Consider the following 19,150-nt stretch of genomic DNA (forward strand, 5'->3'; position numbering starts at 1 on the left):
ATATGCAGAGCAGGAACGAGGTTTAAGAGGTAGGATTTGAATGAGCTATATAATGCTTAGCTGACAATGACTGGATGGTTTATAAGTGATGTATAATGTTTACAACCACAGTTGTTTCAATGGCGTCTGTGATGTAAACTGTTTGCAACTAAAGTGATATCATTTTGCATGTTTTTCATTTATATAAATGTAAGATTGCCTTTGTCATGTGTAAATTTAATAAAATGTTTGGAAAAAAAAAAGATACTGACAGGAAATGCTAGGTCTGAGTGGTCAAGGTTAACTTATTCTGGGTGGGATTAGAAATCCTGTGCAAGAGTGCTGGCTATGGGAAGGCAGAGCACTTGAGTCCCCCCCCTGCAGCTTGGTGGGCGCTTTAACCTGGGCATGAAATGAATACACTTTCTGTGCATCTGAAGTTTACAGAAGCAGGCAGCTGCAGTGGATTTCCATAACCAGGCATTGCACATCATTTAACAGCTGATGGTGAGAGCTGTTTAGACCACCATTCTTTTGACCTTCTACTGGATGACAACTGCTGTCTGTAACTGTAAACTTTCTTACCTGTTCCATCTGGTGGAGTGAGGAGGAATGAAAAGGCCAATAGAGGACATGGTTTACTGAATTCAGGGGATGGGCTATGGTAGGGTAGGGGCAAACAAAATATTTAAAAAAAAAAAAAAAAAAGCATAATTTCATTTCTGATACCATGTTTATCAGTCAGTTTAAACTTGCCTCTTCATAACATGCTTGATAGACCTGCTTCAGGCACCATTTATGTACAAGAATCTTAATTTATGCTTTACAGATGCTTGCTTGATAACATGACCATTACTTATAGCTTATTGTTAACAGTCACTATAAAATTGGACCATTGTATGGTATGTTTTAGGATTTTGTATTATATTTCTGTGTTGTTTCATGCTTATTTTTCTGTTTATTTACAGTATCAAAAATTTGGTGAAATTGCAAGGTACCTGTAAAAAAATGAATTTGCTGAATGAAATGATGGATCACGGTGGAAACTACATAGTGGCTGCTTTACCTTACATTGTTTCTGTACTCTTACGAGGGTTGGGACAGAGGGTTCAGCTCTTTTCTCATTCTTTGATCGAAACCCCAGAGGTAAGGAAAATTGCATGAGAAGTTATGAGGTTAATTTTTTTACATATCTGTTTTAGCCCTACACAATCAGTGTCCCAGTGTGTCTTGTCATTTTATATAGTAAGTTAGTACTGGAAAATTAATCACAACTACATGGCATAGTAATAAAACCCACAGCCTTCTACACTGAAGTCAAATATGCTGCCTGTTGAGATATTGAGACTGCAGTTCCATTAGCTAACAGAACATTTTCGGTGTTGATTGGCTGTGTGAATTTCATCAGAAAACTGTTTTAATAAAATAAAAAAAAAATACTGAAAATTATTGTTGGCTGTGTGTGTTATGCTGACAAACAGCTTGACGAATATTTCTTTGGTACACTAATTAAAGGAATGTAGTTACTAAGAAATCTGAACATGAAACGCACACACACACACACACACACACACACATATATGGGTTGTAGGCAACCTATTGAAATACATGCTACTTGAACTCTGTCTTTCAAAGTAAAGTACATCAGAGACATAGTTCTGGAAAACCAAACAAAATCTCAATTTACTCTCTTGACATGGGGCAAACCCCACCTCTACACCCCTGCTAACATAGATAAATTAAGTGAGAGATCACACAATACCAGGAAAAAGTTGAAGCTGCATTACCAAGTATTCTGCAGCCTCGTCACTGTCCACAGTTTGCTTAAGCACTATCCCTTCTTTCCCTGTGCACATTATTCAAACACTTGGATTCAAATAATACAGCATTTGGGAGTGCCGGTCAACCCACAGATTTTCTATTGGATTTAGGTCTGGGTTCTGGCTGGGCCATTCCAAAATTTAAATTTTCTTCTGGTGAAGCCATTCTTTTGTTGATTTGGTTATATGCTTGGGGTCATTGTCATGCTGAAAGGTGAAATTCGTCTTCATCTTCAGCTTTCTAGCAGACGCCCAAAGGTTTTGGGCCAAAAGTGACTGGTATTTGGAACTGTTCATAATTCCCTCCACCTTGACTAAAGCCCCAGTTCCAGATGAAGAAAAGCAACCCCAAAGTATGATATTGCCACCACCATGCTTCACCATGGGGCTGGTGTTCTTTTGGTGATGGGAAGTATTGTTTTTGCGGCAAACGTACCTTTTGGAATTGTGGCCAAAAAGTTCAACCTTGTTCTCATCAGACCGTAACACATTTTCCCACATGCTTTTGGGAGACTTTATGTATTGTTTAGCAAATTTTGGCTGGGCCTGAATGTTTTTCTGTGTAAGAAAAGGCTTCTGTCTTGCACCCCTACCCCCCATAGTCCAGACATATGGAGAATATGGGAGATTGTGGTCACATGTAGTACGCAACCAGTACTTGCCAGAAATTCCTGCAGCTCCTTCAGTGTTGGTGTAGGTCTCTTGGCAGTCTCCCTGACCAGTTTTTGTCTGGTCTTTTCATCAGTTTTGGAGGGATGTCCAGTTCTTTGCTATGTCACTGTTGTCCCTATATTTTCTTCACTTTTTGATGACTGTCTTCACTGTGTTCCATGGTATATCCAGTGCTGTGAAAAATATTTTGTACCCTTCTCCTGACTGATACCTTTCAACAATTAGATCCCTTTGATGCTTTGTAAGCTCTCTGCGAACCATGGCTTTTGTTGTAGCAGGCAACTGAGTAAATTTCAGGAAGATTCATCTAGGACAGCTGAAATTTATTTGGGGTTAATCAGTCTTTTTAATTGATGGCAGGTGTGTACCCAAGAAGACTGAATGCTGTAATTTAATCAAAAGGTGCTTCAACGAAGTATTAGTTTAAGGGTGTGCACGCAACAAATTAGTTTAAAGGAATCTACAGTTATGCAACCAGCATATTGTACGTTTTTTATTTTTTATATTTTTTCCCCTAACATTTGTTTTTCATTTGAATTGTACAGGTTATAGGTCACATTAAAGGTGGGAAAACTTTGGTCTCATTTTTTTCTATCACAAAAACCTGGCATTTTAACAGGGGTGTGTACACTTTTTATAGCCATTGTGTATATGTATGTATATGTATATATGCATATGTATGTGTTTTGTTGGCCATTATCAGTGCACTGTGCCAACTAGTCCACGTCCTTTTTTCTTCCTTCCTTCCTGCATTGGAGTGCCAGTTTGGGGAGGAAGTGAAAACCCGCTGACAGTGGACTGTCATCCAGATTGGGTAGGTGTGTTGTGCCCTAAGCCCCAAGCTTCTTTACTAGCTGTTTGAGATGGGCTTACAGTGCCAGGGTCAGGCGTTTCTGTGCAGGCAGAAATACCCCCCCCCCACAGTAAACTTAAGCCTGCTTGACAGACTGCCATGCTTATTGTCTTTCATTCTTTGCTGCTACACCACCTTTCCTCCACAAAGTGGCAAGATGGACTAGTTAAGATTCAGAAATGGCAGTTTAGCCACAGTTTCTGACTTTGTGAGTGAGTTTAGTGGCCAAAAAGTGTGGTCTTGTCCAAAGACCCTTTTTGATCTCTATTCAGGAGTGAAAGAAACATTAAGACAGAAATGCAGTAGAAGTATGAGGTATATAGATTGTAATACAATATTCAGAGAAGTGATATTTGATGTTAAATTAGCTGAAAAGCTCACTTAGAATAGTTATAGATGTTCTTCATGTTTCACTGTTGCAGTCATCACACTTGGGTTATCTGCCTGCAGGTAGCCCTCAGTCGGCCCAAATACCAGAGTCTTGTTATTTCTGCGTCGGATGAGGTCACCTCTTCCATGACATCAGGGGTATAAAACATGCAGCCGACGCCATTACATCAGCTTTTCTTGCCGTGCGGGAGCCCGAAGCAGAAGCAGTCTGCAAGGGCCGGTTGGCCGCTACCTGAAATTTTTGCTTTTCGAGTTTCAAACCTTTAATCTTCTAAAGCTAAGTACCCTATTGGGGGATCCTTTTTTCTTGCTCTAACCGATGTCAGAAAAAGTTAACAATTGTCTTGCCTGTGGAAAGCAAATACCTCCGAGATTTTCATTCTTACTGCTTCACCTGTTTAGGCCCAGACCATGACATCCCTCACTGTCGGTTTTGTGCCTTGTTCAATGCTCGAACTATTCATCATTGGGCTATTTTGTCTTTAAATTCTTTCGCCGTCGTTCTCCATATTCCGAAATGGCTTCGATAAGCCATCCGACTACTGATCTTCCGAAAAAAACAAGGATAAATTTAGAGACAGACCGCATAGGTCCGGAACTGCTGACTGCGCTTCCGTTAAGCTAGTTGCCAGTCCGGTATTCAGTGAGGTGCTTTTGCAGCCCCGTTACCCACTTATACAGACTTGCAGGCCTCTACTGAGACCCTTTCAGAGTCCGGTATGCTGTGAGATGCTTCTTTGACTATGGAACCTGAGGATGTCTCTACCTTGGATGGGTCCGGGGCCGCTGTGCAGGCACCGGCTTCTGAAGGTGTATTCAGACCTTCTGATGTTCATATTAAACTGACTACTTTTGCTAACTGCTTCTACTTCGTTTACCCACGTGGCAAGAAAAGCTGATGTAATGGCGTCGGCTACATGGTTTATACCCCATATGACCTGACGTCATGGAAGAGGCGACAGCATCCAACGCAGAAATCCCAAGACTTTGGTATTCGGGCCAACTGAGGGCTACCTGCAGGCAGATAACCCAAGTGTGATGACTGCAACAGTGAATACATTCGAACATCTACATTTATGGTAAGTGTATACAACTGTACTTTTTAGAAAGGAGTATTGTAGCACAGTGATTTAAAAGTACACAGGAGAAAGGGAAAGGTAGCCAGAGTCATTAAAGCATTTGGTTTGGCTGGATTCATATAAATGTTTTTGTAATACTGATTGAAATTCAGAGAGTAAGGAGGTATCTAATGTTTGGAGATAATTAGTCCCAAGCAACATGGGCTGTTTTGTCAAATCTTTTCTGTGGTGCAAAGATTTACATAGTGAAAGTGTTAACATAATGGTTTAGTACGTAGTGATATGCATGGAGAGCAGCTTCTGTGACTAGAGTATGTGCTACTGGCTTCATTAACGTGTTGTAGTCATAAAAAATATTTTACAGATGCCTACTTGCACAATTAACTTTTATGTTGTTATTTGGAGCATTTTATTTGAAGATCCAGTTTGTTGGATGAATATGACATGAACTGTTAAGTATTTAATTACCTTTTTTCCTTTTTTTTTTTTTTAGCAAAATTGTAATGTTACATAAGTAATTACCTCTTTCTGATTTTGTATAAACATTGTAATCATTTTTATTTTGTTTTCAGTGGGCCATCAGTGAAGATCCCCCAAAGCACAAGGATATCAAATTCTTAACATTTGGTTTGTTGCTGAACAGTGAATTCTGTACCATTGTATTGGACAGGGGTCCACAGGCAGATAACCCAGAGGTTAGGACCTTGCATTTGCATTTACTGATGCTGTGTACACCATGAAACTCTCCAGTATTCAAATCAGAATGTTATGAGTACAGAACTTACTGTGCCCATTTGCATGGATATTACTGCCATATTGAGGTGTAAATTTGTTATTTATTACTACACAGTAGCCATACCTTTCTTACTGTAAAACCTGAATTTGGGCAAGAGAAGTAAATTGCTTCTGAAAAGATTTTAAACCAGCCAGCTTGTCTATATCTTAACCAATGCCTTGAGTAACTAGACTCAAAAATTGAGCAACCAGATGTGTCTGTCCAATTCACTTTCTGAAGGAGACACACCTTTGTACATGTTCTACATACTTGCATACATACAAATATTTCAAGTTCAGGTTTTTCTTAAAAATATCTAAAATAGTACTTGCTTTAATGCAGTTTTGTAGTCTGTTTCATGCATCAGCTGCTGTCTCAGAGAACCAGTTATTGCACGGCTCAATCCTGTAGAATCTTTTACATAGTTTGTCTGATGATTCTCTACAACTTTTTGATAACTCCAAACATTCCCAGAAATAGTTTTCTCTAAATGCCTCATATACCTGAATAAGATCGTCTCTTAAATATCTGTAAGAGAGACTGTACAAGTTCACATATTTTAATCTTTCATAACTTCATTTTTCACATCCACAGATACTCTTGGTTTATTTGTGCTGTATTCTTTCCAGTTTTCTCATGCTTCTTTTCTTACAAGGTTTCCATATTGTTATTCTATACTCACGTTTGGGTCTAATGTAATAAACAAAGAGATGACTTCATCATTTCAGATTTCCTAGACTTTATAAATCTTTTTATGAAACCTATAGTTTTGCACCTCTTGTTAACCAGTTGGTTGATATTAGAAAAACTCAGTTGGCTTTACCCATATACCCAGGTCCTTAAGTTAATCTAAAGTTTCAGTCATTGTGTGCTGTATTAAATATTCACCCTTCATTTCATGTCTCCCAAATTCTCATATGCTTAGTTTTTAATGTATTTATCAGCATATTATTCTCCTGTGCCCAAATGATCAATTGAGTTAAGTCTTTTGCATACATGCCCTATATGTAACATGTAATCAGTTTACCCAATTTCAGGTCATCTGCATGTAAGCTGTAGAACACCCCAGATGAAAAAGGTCTGAGAGAGACAATCTAAACAAGTAACGGCCTAGGACAGAGCCCTGTGGAACACCATGACTGTAACCAAGAATTTCACCTGTCCAATTGCTATATGATATTTGCCATGTCCTATTTCTGAGTCATGCAGCTTATCCATCTTATCGAGTAAATTGATACCTTATTGTAATTTATTGATCACTGTTTTGTATATAACTCTTTGAAATGATGACGTTAAATCTATATAGATTTCATCACAGCACAGTTTTTCTTTAATAGCTGTTATATTATAGAACATCATGTTACATGTGGTAATAGATCCATTTTCAACATATGCATGCTGATATGACCTAGTAAATATTAGATATAGTGGTACTATAAGTTCTTGCTGAAGTGTTCTCAGGTCATTATTTTTTAGTCCTTATCATCCCTGTGCTTTGTTTGTATTCAGTTTGCATAGTTCTTTTTCAGTGTAATCTGTTTTGATTCCAGTATTTGAGGTAATCTGGATATCAGTAGAAAAAATTATCACCCCCTTTGTGGAGCCAAACTGTGTTGCATAAGGTTTTGTAAACATATCTGTAATCTGTTTTCTGAGAATAAATGTTAGAATCTACACACACTTCAATTTGTTTGTCTTTACTCCTTCCACATCTTCTATAAAATGGTTTCCTATTATGATCAACATATTTATATAAAATTTCTTCAAACTTTGTTTGATCTTGTCTCACACTATGTTGAATTTGTTTCAAGGCTACCTTCTTGAATATTTATTTTATATCTTGGACTCAGAGCTAAGCTCTTCACTCTTAAAGGATCCTTATCTTAAAGTGATAGTCCCAGAGATTTTGAGTTTGGCTTTTGTTTACATTTTTATTGTGGCTTTCTGACCATGTCTTAGATTTGGCTGAAGGGGTTGGGGGAGGGCCTGCTTACAGGAAGTTTCAATAGTCTTAGTCAAATTCTATCTCAAATTGCTGTTGTACTTATAACACCTCTCATCGAGTCATTCATTGGTTTCAGCTGTGCTTTTTATCCCCAGAAAAAGTAGCCATTTAGGAATTTTATGACCTCACTTGCTGCTACCTTGCAGGAAAGGCATATGAGCATTGCAAAGCTAAAACATTAGTAAACAACATTTTCTGCTAATTTCATTTCATATTTTATTTTGTGCAGATTTCTGAATGCTAGCTAAGTGCTGTGATGTTATGCGTGACTGCCACTTGCTCTATAGAATGCATCAGAATGATGCAAATTTTTAACAGTAGTAGTAGTAGTCTACTTTTTTTTTTTCATGTTTTGTTTTTTTGGCCTCTGCATGTTAGCCAAGTGTAATGGTTTTCTGACCTGCTGTAAAAAAAAAAAAAAAAAAAAAAAGTGTGTGATGCAAGCAATAGATTAATTTTAAACATTGAAGTCCAATACTTAATTTCATAGGTGTTTACTAGTCTAACGACCACAAGGGCCTTTTTAAGCCTAGTCATGCATTTCAAATCTCTGACGAGTTCTGTTTCCCTTGATAAGTGTAAGTAGAGGCTTGGGAGATGAAACGTTTACAAGCAGAGGCCTGGGTGATGAACCATTTACAGGATGCCTCTTTCCATTACAGACATAAGTGCTAAACCAGGAATAAAATTCCTGTTTCCCATCCAGTTGTCCAAGTTGCACTTGAATTGGGTTAGGGAGGAACTCTGCTTCACATGGATGGGGGTGCCTGTTCCAGAGACAGGGTAGTCTTTGGGATATATTGTTGTGCTTCCAGTAGGTCCTGTTTATATTCCAGGCAAGGTTTAAGCCTTTAGAAAGGGTAATTCTGGTGCTGTTTGTTTTGTGGATATGCCGTAGGGCCATCAGAGCAGGATCTGAGAATGCCTCTTATGCCAGGCATAGATATCCATTCAGCAGCCTGTAGGAGACAAAATACAGGGATAGGGTCTTGAGGCAGTTTGCATAGGACATTTTACTTGTGCCCTGTATAGTGAGGAACCTCTGTGGATGTTGCAGTTGCTGGATATGCCTGGTTAGGTACATACCAATGATGGCATTGTACTTAATGATAAGTCTGATGAATGCCGAGTACAGTGGAACAATAACTTCCTTGTACCTAGATGCCATATCTTTGTTTCAGTTGTGCAACATAGAATGATTTCCTCACCACTATAGACATGTGATGATCAAAGGCCAGATTACAATCTGTGTGTGTCCCTAAGTCCCTGACTATTGGATAGACTCTAAGGAGTGTGTTGTTATTATGATAGTTACCAGGGATGGATGACTTCCCAAAGAATGCTATTATGCATTTCTTGGCATTTAGATTTAGTCCATGGCTCTAACACCAGTTGTTTGCCTGTGTCACGTGAAAGAAAACAAAAGCTGGATAAACGCCTGGTATACACCTCAAGCGAAAAAAATGAAAAGACCAATGGTTAGACCACAGCTGAAGATAAAAATGGAATAATCCACGCCAGGAAATAAATCACTTGCAGCTTCACAGTAGTGCCCTTTATAAAACCAAAAGTTGTAACTGAGATGTAGTAGTCAAGGTAGGAAACGGTTCACTTGCAGTTTCACACCACTTTATTAAACAAGAGTAAGCACTTTCGCGATCTAAGTCAGCTGATCGCTTCTTCAGACTCATAAAAACAGTTAAAACATTAGTATTTAAAATATGGTTCAACCAATGAAAACACATATAGAACTATGACATAGACTAATTAAAATTGCATGCATCAATACATTAATTTGCCTTATATTCTGCATAAGATGAAATAAAATATACATATAACAGACAGATGTTATGTAATAATCCGTATTACTTAATGTTTTAGTGGTCTGGATTTTAAAAAAGGTTTCAAGGAAACAGCATTGTTCAATCCAGGAGACCTATCTGCCTGAAGTAGTAAAATCCATCTTTGTTAGGCTTCCTCTACCTTATTCCTTATATCACCTCCCCTCTTACTTTTATTTATTATTTCTAAAACCATGAAATTAAAAATATGTTTCCTATCTTCTTCTTCCACATGTTTTGCTAAAGCACTTGTGTCTTTTATTTCTTATATCTCTAAGGTGTTCAAGGATACGTTCCTTTAGACACCTATTGGTTTTGCCTATATAAAAGGCATGACAGAGTGCAGAAGCTGAAATAAACCAAATTTTGTGTTCTGCAGTCAGCATAAAAATCTATATCAATTATAAATCCTAGTGTAGGATGTTTATATGTAGATTTATTATATAAATAGTCACATGCTGTACAATTTCTGCAAGGAAAAGTCCCCTGCCTATCAGATAGGATCATTCTTTCATTGTTTCTGGATTTATAACAGAGTTGCCTTTTTAAGGACCTCTTATTTCTAAAAGAAAAGCTGGGTCTATCTTCTAACAATTCTCTCAAGTCAGGATCCGACAATAAAACATTCCAATTCTTCTCAAAAATATTACAGAACCTTCTGATGTCATTTGAATAAGTTATAGGGAATCTAACTTTAAAATCATGACCTTCCTTGCTTTTAACATCTTCTATAGTATTTGAGAAGAGCGGTTTACATCTCCCATCCCTATTTTCAATGGTATATTTAGAGCTTATATTTATGTCTTTCTTACTATAACCTCTGTTTAAGAAGTCTTTCTCTAATATAGTCATTGTCTTCACAAAGCCTTCATCTGTATTATGTAAGCGGCTTATTCTCATATACTGTCCTTTCACTACATTTTTGTGTACAAATGTTGGATGCATACTAGTCTTATGTAAGATACTACTGTCTTCTTAACCAAAACATCTAGGAACTCAATAGAGTCCCTGGAATGTTGACTAGTGAATCTTAAAAATTCAGTGGTGCTATGCAAGTACTCCACCATCTCTTGCAACTCTTCACTAGTACCATCCCATAACAGGAAGACGTCATCTACAAAACGTATATACTGTACAATTTTGCCAGCATATTTATTGCTAGCACTTAATACATGATCTTTTTCCCATGCAGCCAATGCTAAGTTGGCGTAGCTGTTAGCACAAGCCGTGCCCATTGCTACACCAACTTTCTGTAGATAAAACTTGTCATTGAATATAAAGACATTATTTTCTAGGACAATATCAAGCAACTCACATATCAAATTAATCTTAGTGCTTTGAAAAACTTGTTTCAAGGTCAGAATATTACGTATTTTCTCAATGCCCCATTTATTCGGTATCACTGTGAACAGTGAAGTGACATCCATTGTCACAAACATATAATTTCTATTAATATTCCGGGTCTTATTATGTAACAGTCGCAGAAATGTATAGTCTCACATGATTTTAGGACTATTTGTAAATTTTGTTCAATATAAATTGAAATGGCTTCTGTGGCCCATCCTTTACTGGATAACAATAGGTCTCATAGGGGGCTGTGTGATGTCTTTGTGAATTTTAGGTAGACCATAAATAATGGGTATAGTTGGATGTTCTATCTGAAAGTAGTCAAACAATTCCTCTGATACATAATTAGTAATTAATAAGTCAGAAATATATACAGATATCCTGTCAATTACACCTTGCACTTGTCTCTCATTTAGTTCAACATAAGTATCTGTAGCATTCAAAAGTTCCATCATTTTCTTGTAATAAAAAACGTTATCCATTACTACTACACTGCCCCCCTTGTCAGCGGGCCTAATTTCAATGCTGTGAGAATCCTTTAGTTCTGACCGTGCTTCAGTTTCTGATTTACTCAAGTTATAAAATCTAGGTGGAAGATTTTTAGCATGCATCTCTCTAATTTCATGTTCACAGACATTAGTGAAAGTTTCAACTGTGGGATGTATCTTGGGTACAAAGGCACTAGGTTGTTTAAACATATTATCAAATGTGTGATGCAAGCAATAGATTAATTTTAAACATTGAAGTCCAATACTTAATTTCATAGGTGTTTACTAGTCTAACGACCACAAGGGCCTTTTTAAGCCTAGTCATGCATTTCAAATCTCTGACTAGTTCTGTATCCCTTGATAAGTGTAAGTAGAGGCTTGGGAGTTGAAACATTTACAAGCAGAGGCCTGGGTGATGAACCATTTACAGGATGCCTCTTTCCATTACAGACATAAGTGCTAAACCAGGAATAAAATTCCTGTTTCCCATCCAATTGTCCAAGTTGCACTTGAATTGGGTTAGGGAGGAACTCTGCTTCACATGGATGGGGGTGCCTGTTCCAGAGACAGGGTAGTCTTTGGGATACATCGTTGTCCTTCCAGCAGGTCCTGTTTATATTCCAGGCAAGGTTTAAGTCTTTAGAAAGGGTAATTCTGGTGCTGTTTGTTTTGTGGATATGCAGGAGGGCCATCAGAGCAGGATCTGAGAATGCCTCGTATGCCAGGCATAGATATCCATTCAGCAGCCTGTAGGAGACAAAATACAGGGATAGGGTCTTGAGGCAGTTTGCATAGGATATTTTACTTGTGCCCTGTATAGTGAGGAACCTCTGTGGATGTTGCAGATGTTGCAGTTGCTGGATATGCCTGGTTAGGTACATACCAATGATGGCATTGTACTTAATGATAGGTCTGATGAATGCCGAGTACAGTGGAACAATGACTTCCTTGTACCTAGATGCCATATCTTTGTTTCAGTTGTGCAACATAGAATGATTTCCTCACCACTATAGACATGTGATGATCAAAGGCCAGATTACTATCTGTGTGTGTCCCTAAGTCCCTGACTATTGGATCGACTCTAAGGAGTGTGTTGTTATTATGATAGTTACCAGGGATGGATGACTTCCCAAAGAATGCTGTTATGCATTTCTTGGCATTTAGATTTAGTCCATGGCTCCAACACCAGTTGTTTGCCTGTGTCAGCCCTTCCTAGAGAACATTTGTGTCAGTGTGGGATTCACTGACTGCTCCTAATTTGCAATCCTCTGCAAATTTAGTCAGCCAACGATCACTGACTGTGGCTTTGACTTCAGAGAAATAAATGCCAAAAAGGAGCAGTCCAATGACCAATCCCCGAGGGACTCCACTTGTGACTAGCCTCTTTGTAGAGATGAACGCCCCAATTCTAACTTCCTAGGTCCTGTCTGTGAGTCAGTTGGCTATCCAATGGATGACTTATGAGTTTGTACCTAACATCTTGAGTTTGTCAATAACGCCTTAGTGGGGTATTGTGTCAAATGCCTTGGCCAGGTCAAGATAGGCAGTGTTTTTCCCTCATCTGTTGCTTTGATGATCTTCTCAAATAAGTCCACCAAGCTGAGTAGTTATAACCTGCCCTTGACGAAACCAAACTGTGTTGGATCCTGCATATACTGCTCAGACAAGCTCCACATGGGTTTACAGAGTGGTCCTAGCAGCAGGGAACTCAGAAAAGTGACTACCTTCTGGATTTAAGTATCTTTGCTTTTTTGTTCACTTGGAATAGCTTCTGTAGCTTACCTTGAACTAGCCTGAACTGTTTTTTAACTGATTGCTGCATTATTTTAAAATCTGCACTTGGTTACATTTTAGTCGAATTTGATCGAAAGTTTGCTTGTTTGTTTGTTTAATTTAACTGTGGAGGCTGCCCACTAAAGTGTGCTAGCCTGTGTAACTAATTTATCACTGTTTCTGCATTTACTGTGTGTTTCTACCAAAAAACAAAAAAATAATCCTTGTTTTCCTGCCTTCCTCGACTAGTTTAGACCAGTTTACAGGCATTGCTGTATTCTGGGCTGTGGTGTAGTTCCTGTGTTGTCCATTACCTTACTTGGATAGAGGGAAGTTTCTTTGCTCACCAGTGGGAGTGGGGAGCCTTGAGCAGCCTACCTGTTTTTGGGGGAAGTGACCTCAGCACAAGAAGCTGTAGTAATTGGTTGTTTTGGACCATTTCTAGATCTTTTGTAGTTCACTGTTTAAAGTCCGCCTCTGGGCGTTTTTTTCTGGCTATATTTATTTATTTTATTTATTTATTTTACATTTGTTGACCGGGATAGTCCGACTGGATATATGTCCATTTTCAGTGGAGTCCCGGGGAGAAAAGCTCCGACAGGGTTAACAATGACAGATAGTTACAGAGACAAGTTGACAATTTACATAGTATACAAGGAAAACAATTTTACAATAGCAGATACAGTTGGTAAGAGTTCAATATATTAGAGATGATTAGTAACTAGTAGAGTAATAAAATAAATGGCCTAGTCTTTAGCTAATATTTGTTATTCTAGATTGACCTCGGAGGTTAAATTGCTCTTAGGACTGCTGTGTTTGGTGAGAGTAGAGTTAGTCTGGGTTTGTGCAAGGACAAGCTATACTGCTCAGACAAGCTCCACGTGGGTTTACAGAGTGGTCCTAGCAGCCGGGAACTCAGAAAAGCGACTACCTTCTGGATTTAAGTATCTTTGCTATTTTTCACTTGGAATAGCTTCTGTAGCCTACCTTGAACTAGCCTGAACTGTTTTTTAACTGATTGCTGCATTATTTTAAAATCTGCACTTAGTTACATTTTAGTCGAATTTGATCGAAAGTTTGCTTGTTTGTTTAATTTAACTGTGGAGGCTGCCCACTAAAGTGTGCTAGCCTGTGTAACTAATTTGTCATTGTTTCTGCATTTTCTGTGTGTTTCTACCAAAAAAATAATCCTTGTTTTCCTGCCTTCCTCGACTAGTTTAGACCAGTTTACAGGCATTGCTGTATTCTGGGCTGTGGTGTAATTCCTGTGTTGTCCATTACCTTACTTGGATAGAAGGAAGTTTCTTTGCTCACCAGTGGGAGTGGGGAGCCTTGAGCAGCCTACCTGTCCTTGGGGGAAGTGACCTCAGCACAAGAAGCTGTAGTAATTGGTTGTTTTGGACCATTTCTAGCTGTTTTGTAGTTCACTGTTTAAAATCCGCGTTTGCACTGCTTTGCACGGTCGTGCGCATAGCGCAGCGCCGGTTAAACAAGGTTAAACTTTCTGGCTCCGCCAAGTCTGCTCTTCAAATTTTCCCTTAAGGAAGCTCTACTCTTAGTATAACCAGACTACTCACTGTATTATAAGCCTAGCACTTGTTCTCAATACTTCTCTACTAAGTAAGCACTCTCGTACTAAGTAAAGCACTACATCTATTTACCACCCCTGTGAATATCCACTTCCCTTAAAGGTACAACACTCCCTTATACTGTTCTAGCATGTCGAGTGGTAGATTACTGGCGTCGTCTCCAGTTCAGCTGGTCAATCTGGGTATCTTGAGACAATGCTACAATTGTCTCATGTACACAGACAACCCTCTCCTCCTCCCAACAAACACAAATACATGTGAGAGATGCAACTATATAGCCAAATTGGAGGCTGAACTCTCTCAACTCAGGGCTGGCATGACCAGATAGGAGGAGATGGCAACCACACACACACAACAATCCCAGTCCCACATAGACCTACCACAACTGCAAACCAAACACATAAAAACACAAAGACATACTCGGAGGCTCTAATAAAAAACTTACCAAAACAACAGAGGCTCCCAAAGCAGACATCCAAAAATCCACCACCTCAAAACAAAACACATGCAACACATACTTCAATAAATCAGTGTGTCGACCAATCGCAGCCCTTAAGGCCAAACACCTTGCCTGATACACTAGTAATAGGTGACTCCATAGTCAGACACACTGATGTCCCACTGACCAGGCTGAACAAGGAGAAGGTGACTGTGAGCTGTCTATCGAGCTAGGATCCGCCACATGACACACGCACTCAGGTCACTCCAAAGCAAGTACAAATATGACTCCGTCATTGTCCATGCTGGTGTGAATGACCTGAGACGTACCTCCCTGGACTACATGAAAAGAGACATAGAGGAGCTCTCCGATTATGTAGCCCAGGCTGGTATGACCCTGACCCTGAGCAGCATCTTGCCCTCACCAAGAATGATACCACAATACAAAGACAAGATGATCAGCTTTAACAACTGGCTCAAGTACTGGTGTCATTCTAAGGGGATCCAATGTCTGTCTGCCTGGGATGATATGTTGGACAAGCCACGCTGCTTTGCAAGGGATGGCTTACACCTGTCAGCACTGGGCTTCCGGATATTGGCTAAGGCTCTTGCCACCCCCATAGTGCCTTTTTTAGGCAAGGCTCAAAAGACAAACCCACCTCCTTAGAAAACAAAAATGGAAAAAAACTATTGGTTATGCTGCTCAACGCCAGAAGTCTAAATCTCAAGATGCAGGCACTTGATGCACTCCTCAGCATGGAGAACATCGACGTCTGTGCAGTAACTGAAACCTGGTTCAAGGCTCCTGAGAGCACCCCAGCGCTACCAGGCTAAACCTTGTATCATGCTTTTCGGCCCCAAAACCCGGGCCGAACCACAAAGGGAGGGGGAGTGTCCATATTCATAAAGGACACCCACACCTTCAGGTTAGTAGCAACACATGAAGCATCAGAGACCATACAGGTGCAACTAACCGTAGGCAAAACTGCTATACAACTGGTAGCATGTTACAGACCACCCTCCCAATCTCAAGAACCCCACTCAGCCTTCCTGAAGACATTGGAGGATATGAATGTATCACAAAATACCATCATACTGGGAGACTTCAACTACCCAAACATAGATTGGGTACATTATTCTAGCCCTAATACCCTAGCCCAAAGGTTCCTGGAATTCATAAATTCAAATGCACTGGAACAACTAGTCACCTCTCCCACTAGGGAGATAATATACTAGACCTGATCATCACAAACATGGGGACAAAATGCGTATACCCCTCACTAGTGAGATCTGACCACAAACTAATCACCCTGGATATACATATCCCACCTCCACCCCCAGCACAAAAGACCACAGTGAAAAACTTCTCAAAAGCAGACTTCACTCTTCTTAAGACTGAGATGGTATCCTTTAAGCCCACTGTGCCAGTGGATACCACATCCCACAATGCCGAATCCTTCACAAATGCTTTCTATGGACATCTCCAAGAATGCATGGATCATGCAATCCCAAACAAATCCAAGTCCCTTTCCACCAAATGTAAGCGTCCTGTCTGGTGGACCTCAGCCATAAACAAATTGTATAACAAACGAAGGAAGCTACTGCATGTCAGAGCGAAATCCCATGAAGGGAAGACATCTCTGATCAACATTAGCAGAAAACTACGTTCTCTCATAAAAACATCCAAGGCCAACTTTGAGAGAAAAATCGCTAAGGACACTAAAGATAACCACAAAGCCTTCTTCAGCTATGTTAGAAACCTGGGCGGAAACCCTCAGATATGCTCAGAGTTGGTTCACAACAACAAAAAATACACTGAACTCACAGATATTGCTAACATTCTGGATGACAGGTTCAGTGCAAATTTCTCCCCTCCTTCACCCCAAAAGAAGAAATACTTATCCCAGCTGAATGTAATCTCCCTGTCATCTCAGATGTCCAAGTGAGAACCGCCCTAAACAAAGCAAAAAACACAGCATCAATGGGATCTGACGGTATCCCGGGGTGCGTGTTACATGAACTCCAAGAGGAGCTAAACCCACACATAAAAATGCTATTTAACCTTAGCCTTACTTGGGGTAAGGTACCTGAACACTGGCGTACAGCAACAGTGGTCCCACTCCACAAGGGGGGTGCCTCTACAGACCCTGGAAACTACCGCCCCATAAGCTTAACTAGCCTGGTCTGCAAAGCTATGGAAAGAATCATTATGGAACTCATAAACAGAGACATAGGGGACCTACAGACACTTGACCCCACCCAGTTCGGCTTTGTAAAGGGCAGATCCTGCCTTTTAAACCTGGTTGACTTTTTCGAAACAGTCACTAGAGCCATTGATGAGGGCAAAGCAGTCCATACAGCTTACCTGGACTTGGCTAAGGCCTTCGACACAATACCCCACTCAGGCATCATAGATAAGCTAAAACAGCTTAAAAGTAAACCCTTATGTCACTAGATGGGTTGCAAACTGGCTAAAGGACAGAACCCATAAAGTTAAAATCTCTGGAGCAATGTCAGACTCAAAGCCAGTCACAAGTGGTGTCCCACAGGGATCTGTCCTGGGACCCCTCTTGTTCGGCATTTATTTCTCAGATGTTAAAGCAAACATGGGAGGGCTGTGGCTGACAAAGTTCGCAGATGACTGCAAACTAGGCGCCATAGTCGATACACCATCAGACACACACATCCTACAAAAAGGCCTCACTGAAACGGACAACTGGTGCCGTAGTCACGGCCTTAAACTAAATGCCAAAAAATGTATAGTCATCCCTTTTGAAAAAAACAAAGTACCCACAAATTATTACATAGACAGCAACCCACTGAGTACGGAAAAAGTAATCGGAGACCTAGGGACCCAAGTAGACAGCGACCTCTCATTTGACACCCACGTTGCCAAAGTGGTTAGAAAAACATTCTACCTTGCACACCTCATCATGAAGGGATTCACATCCAGATCCAAGGATGTCATTGTACCCCTATATTTCTCCCTCATCAGACCCATGATTGAGTACAATGCCCCATTTGGTATGTACCTCACCCGGCATTTGCAACAGCTGGAGAGACCACAAAAGTACCTCACCAAAAGGATCAAGGGTCTCCAACATATGTCTTATTCTGCCAGACTAAAGAAACTTCAACTCTATTCAGTAGCATGCCGCCTGCTCAGAGGTGATCTCTGCCTGACGTACAAGGCCATGTCCAATCAGGATCTGATGGACATGCTCCACCTCAAAAAATCCAAATCCATCAGGACCACGAGAGCTAAAGACTTAACCCTCGGCACAAGTATGAATAGGACATGCTGGAGGGATATATTCATAACCCAAAGGCTTCCCATGCTTTGGAACAGGATCCCAGTTCGTATTAGGCAGAGCCCCTCACTGACTCTCCCAGAGAAATCTTGATGAGTGGATGGGAGATCGTAAGTTTACCCCAGGGGTCACATCTGTGTCACTGCTAGACAGGGGCACAGTAAACTAATTCTATTATATAAGGGGACCTTCATTGTGTCACTACTAGACAGAGGCACAGTATTCTAGATTTATTCTGTACATTTTTGTACCATTTCATGGGGTGGCAAAAGCCACATCACTATGGCTAGGCTTACAAATGCCCCAGGGCAGATAGCCTAGTACTATACTATGAAACTATGAAACTATATAGAGGTTTACTGTATCATTGTTGATCATTTCCATGATCATTCTTTCTATGGCTTTGCGTGTAAGACTAGTAAGACTTATGGATCTGTTGGTTTCCTGGGTCTGTAGATGGCCCACTCTTGTACAGAGGAGTGACTGTTGCTGTTTTCCATTTTTGAGGCAAAAAGCCTCTTTGGAGGCTACAGTTAAATAGCAATTCCAGAGGTCCTGATGGGTCATGTTTCATTCTATTTAGAAGGCATCCTGGGATATTGTCTGGGCCCACTGATGCTCTGTTCTTGGCCTTAGAGAGAAAATTAAGGACCTGTTCTGTGGTGATAGCAGGGGGATTTATATTTGATGGTATTTCCTGAGGGAAGGTTGAGGGGGAGAGAGGAATAAAGTCAGAGTTGAATTTATCTGCCAGTAAGATTGTTATATCTGCTGGCTCAATATAGATAGC

At 40.0% G+C, this 19,150-nt stretch overlaps 1 protein-coding gene across 2 annotated transcripts in view; it reads left to right on the forward strand.

Annotated features, from left to right (window-relative positions):
* Nucleotides 1-19,150, forward strand: part of NOL6 (nucleolar protein 6) — a 1,772,660-nt gene that overhangs the window by 733,688 nt on the left and 1,019,822 nt on the right. For both annotated transcript variants that reach the window (XM_044078098.1, XM_044078107.1), the window contains exons 12-13: nucleotides 948-1,125; nucleotides 5,366-5,488. In XM_044078098.1, coding sequence (XP_043934033.1) covers nucleotides 948-1,125; nucleotides 5,366-5,488 — 301 coding nt within the window. The remainder of the gene's footprint in view (nucleotides 1-947; nucleotides 1,126-5,365; nucleotides 5,489-19,150) is intronic.

The sequence above is a fragment of the Protopterus annectens genome, chromosome 1.part1, assembly GCF_019279795.1.
Source record: "Protopterus annectens isolate FY-2018-M chromosome 1.part1, PAN1.0, whole genome shotgun sequence".
NCBI classification, from domain to species: domain Eukaryota; kingdom Metazoa; phylum Chordata; order Ceratodontiformes; family Protopteridae; genus Protopterus; species Protopterus annectens.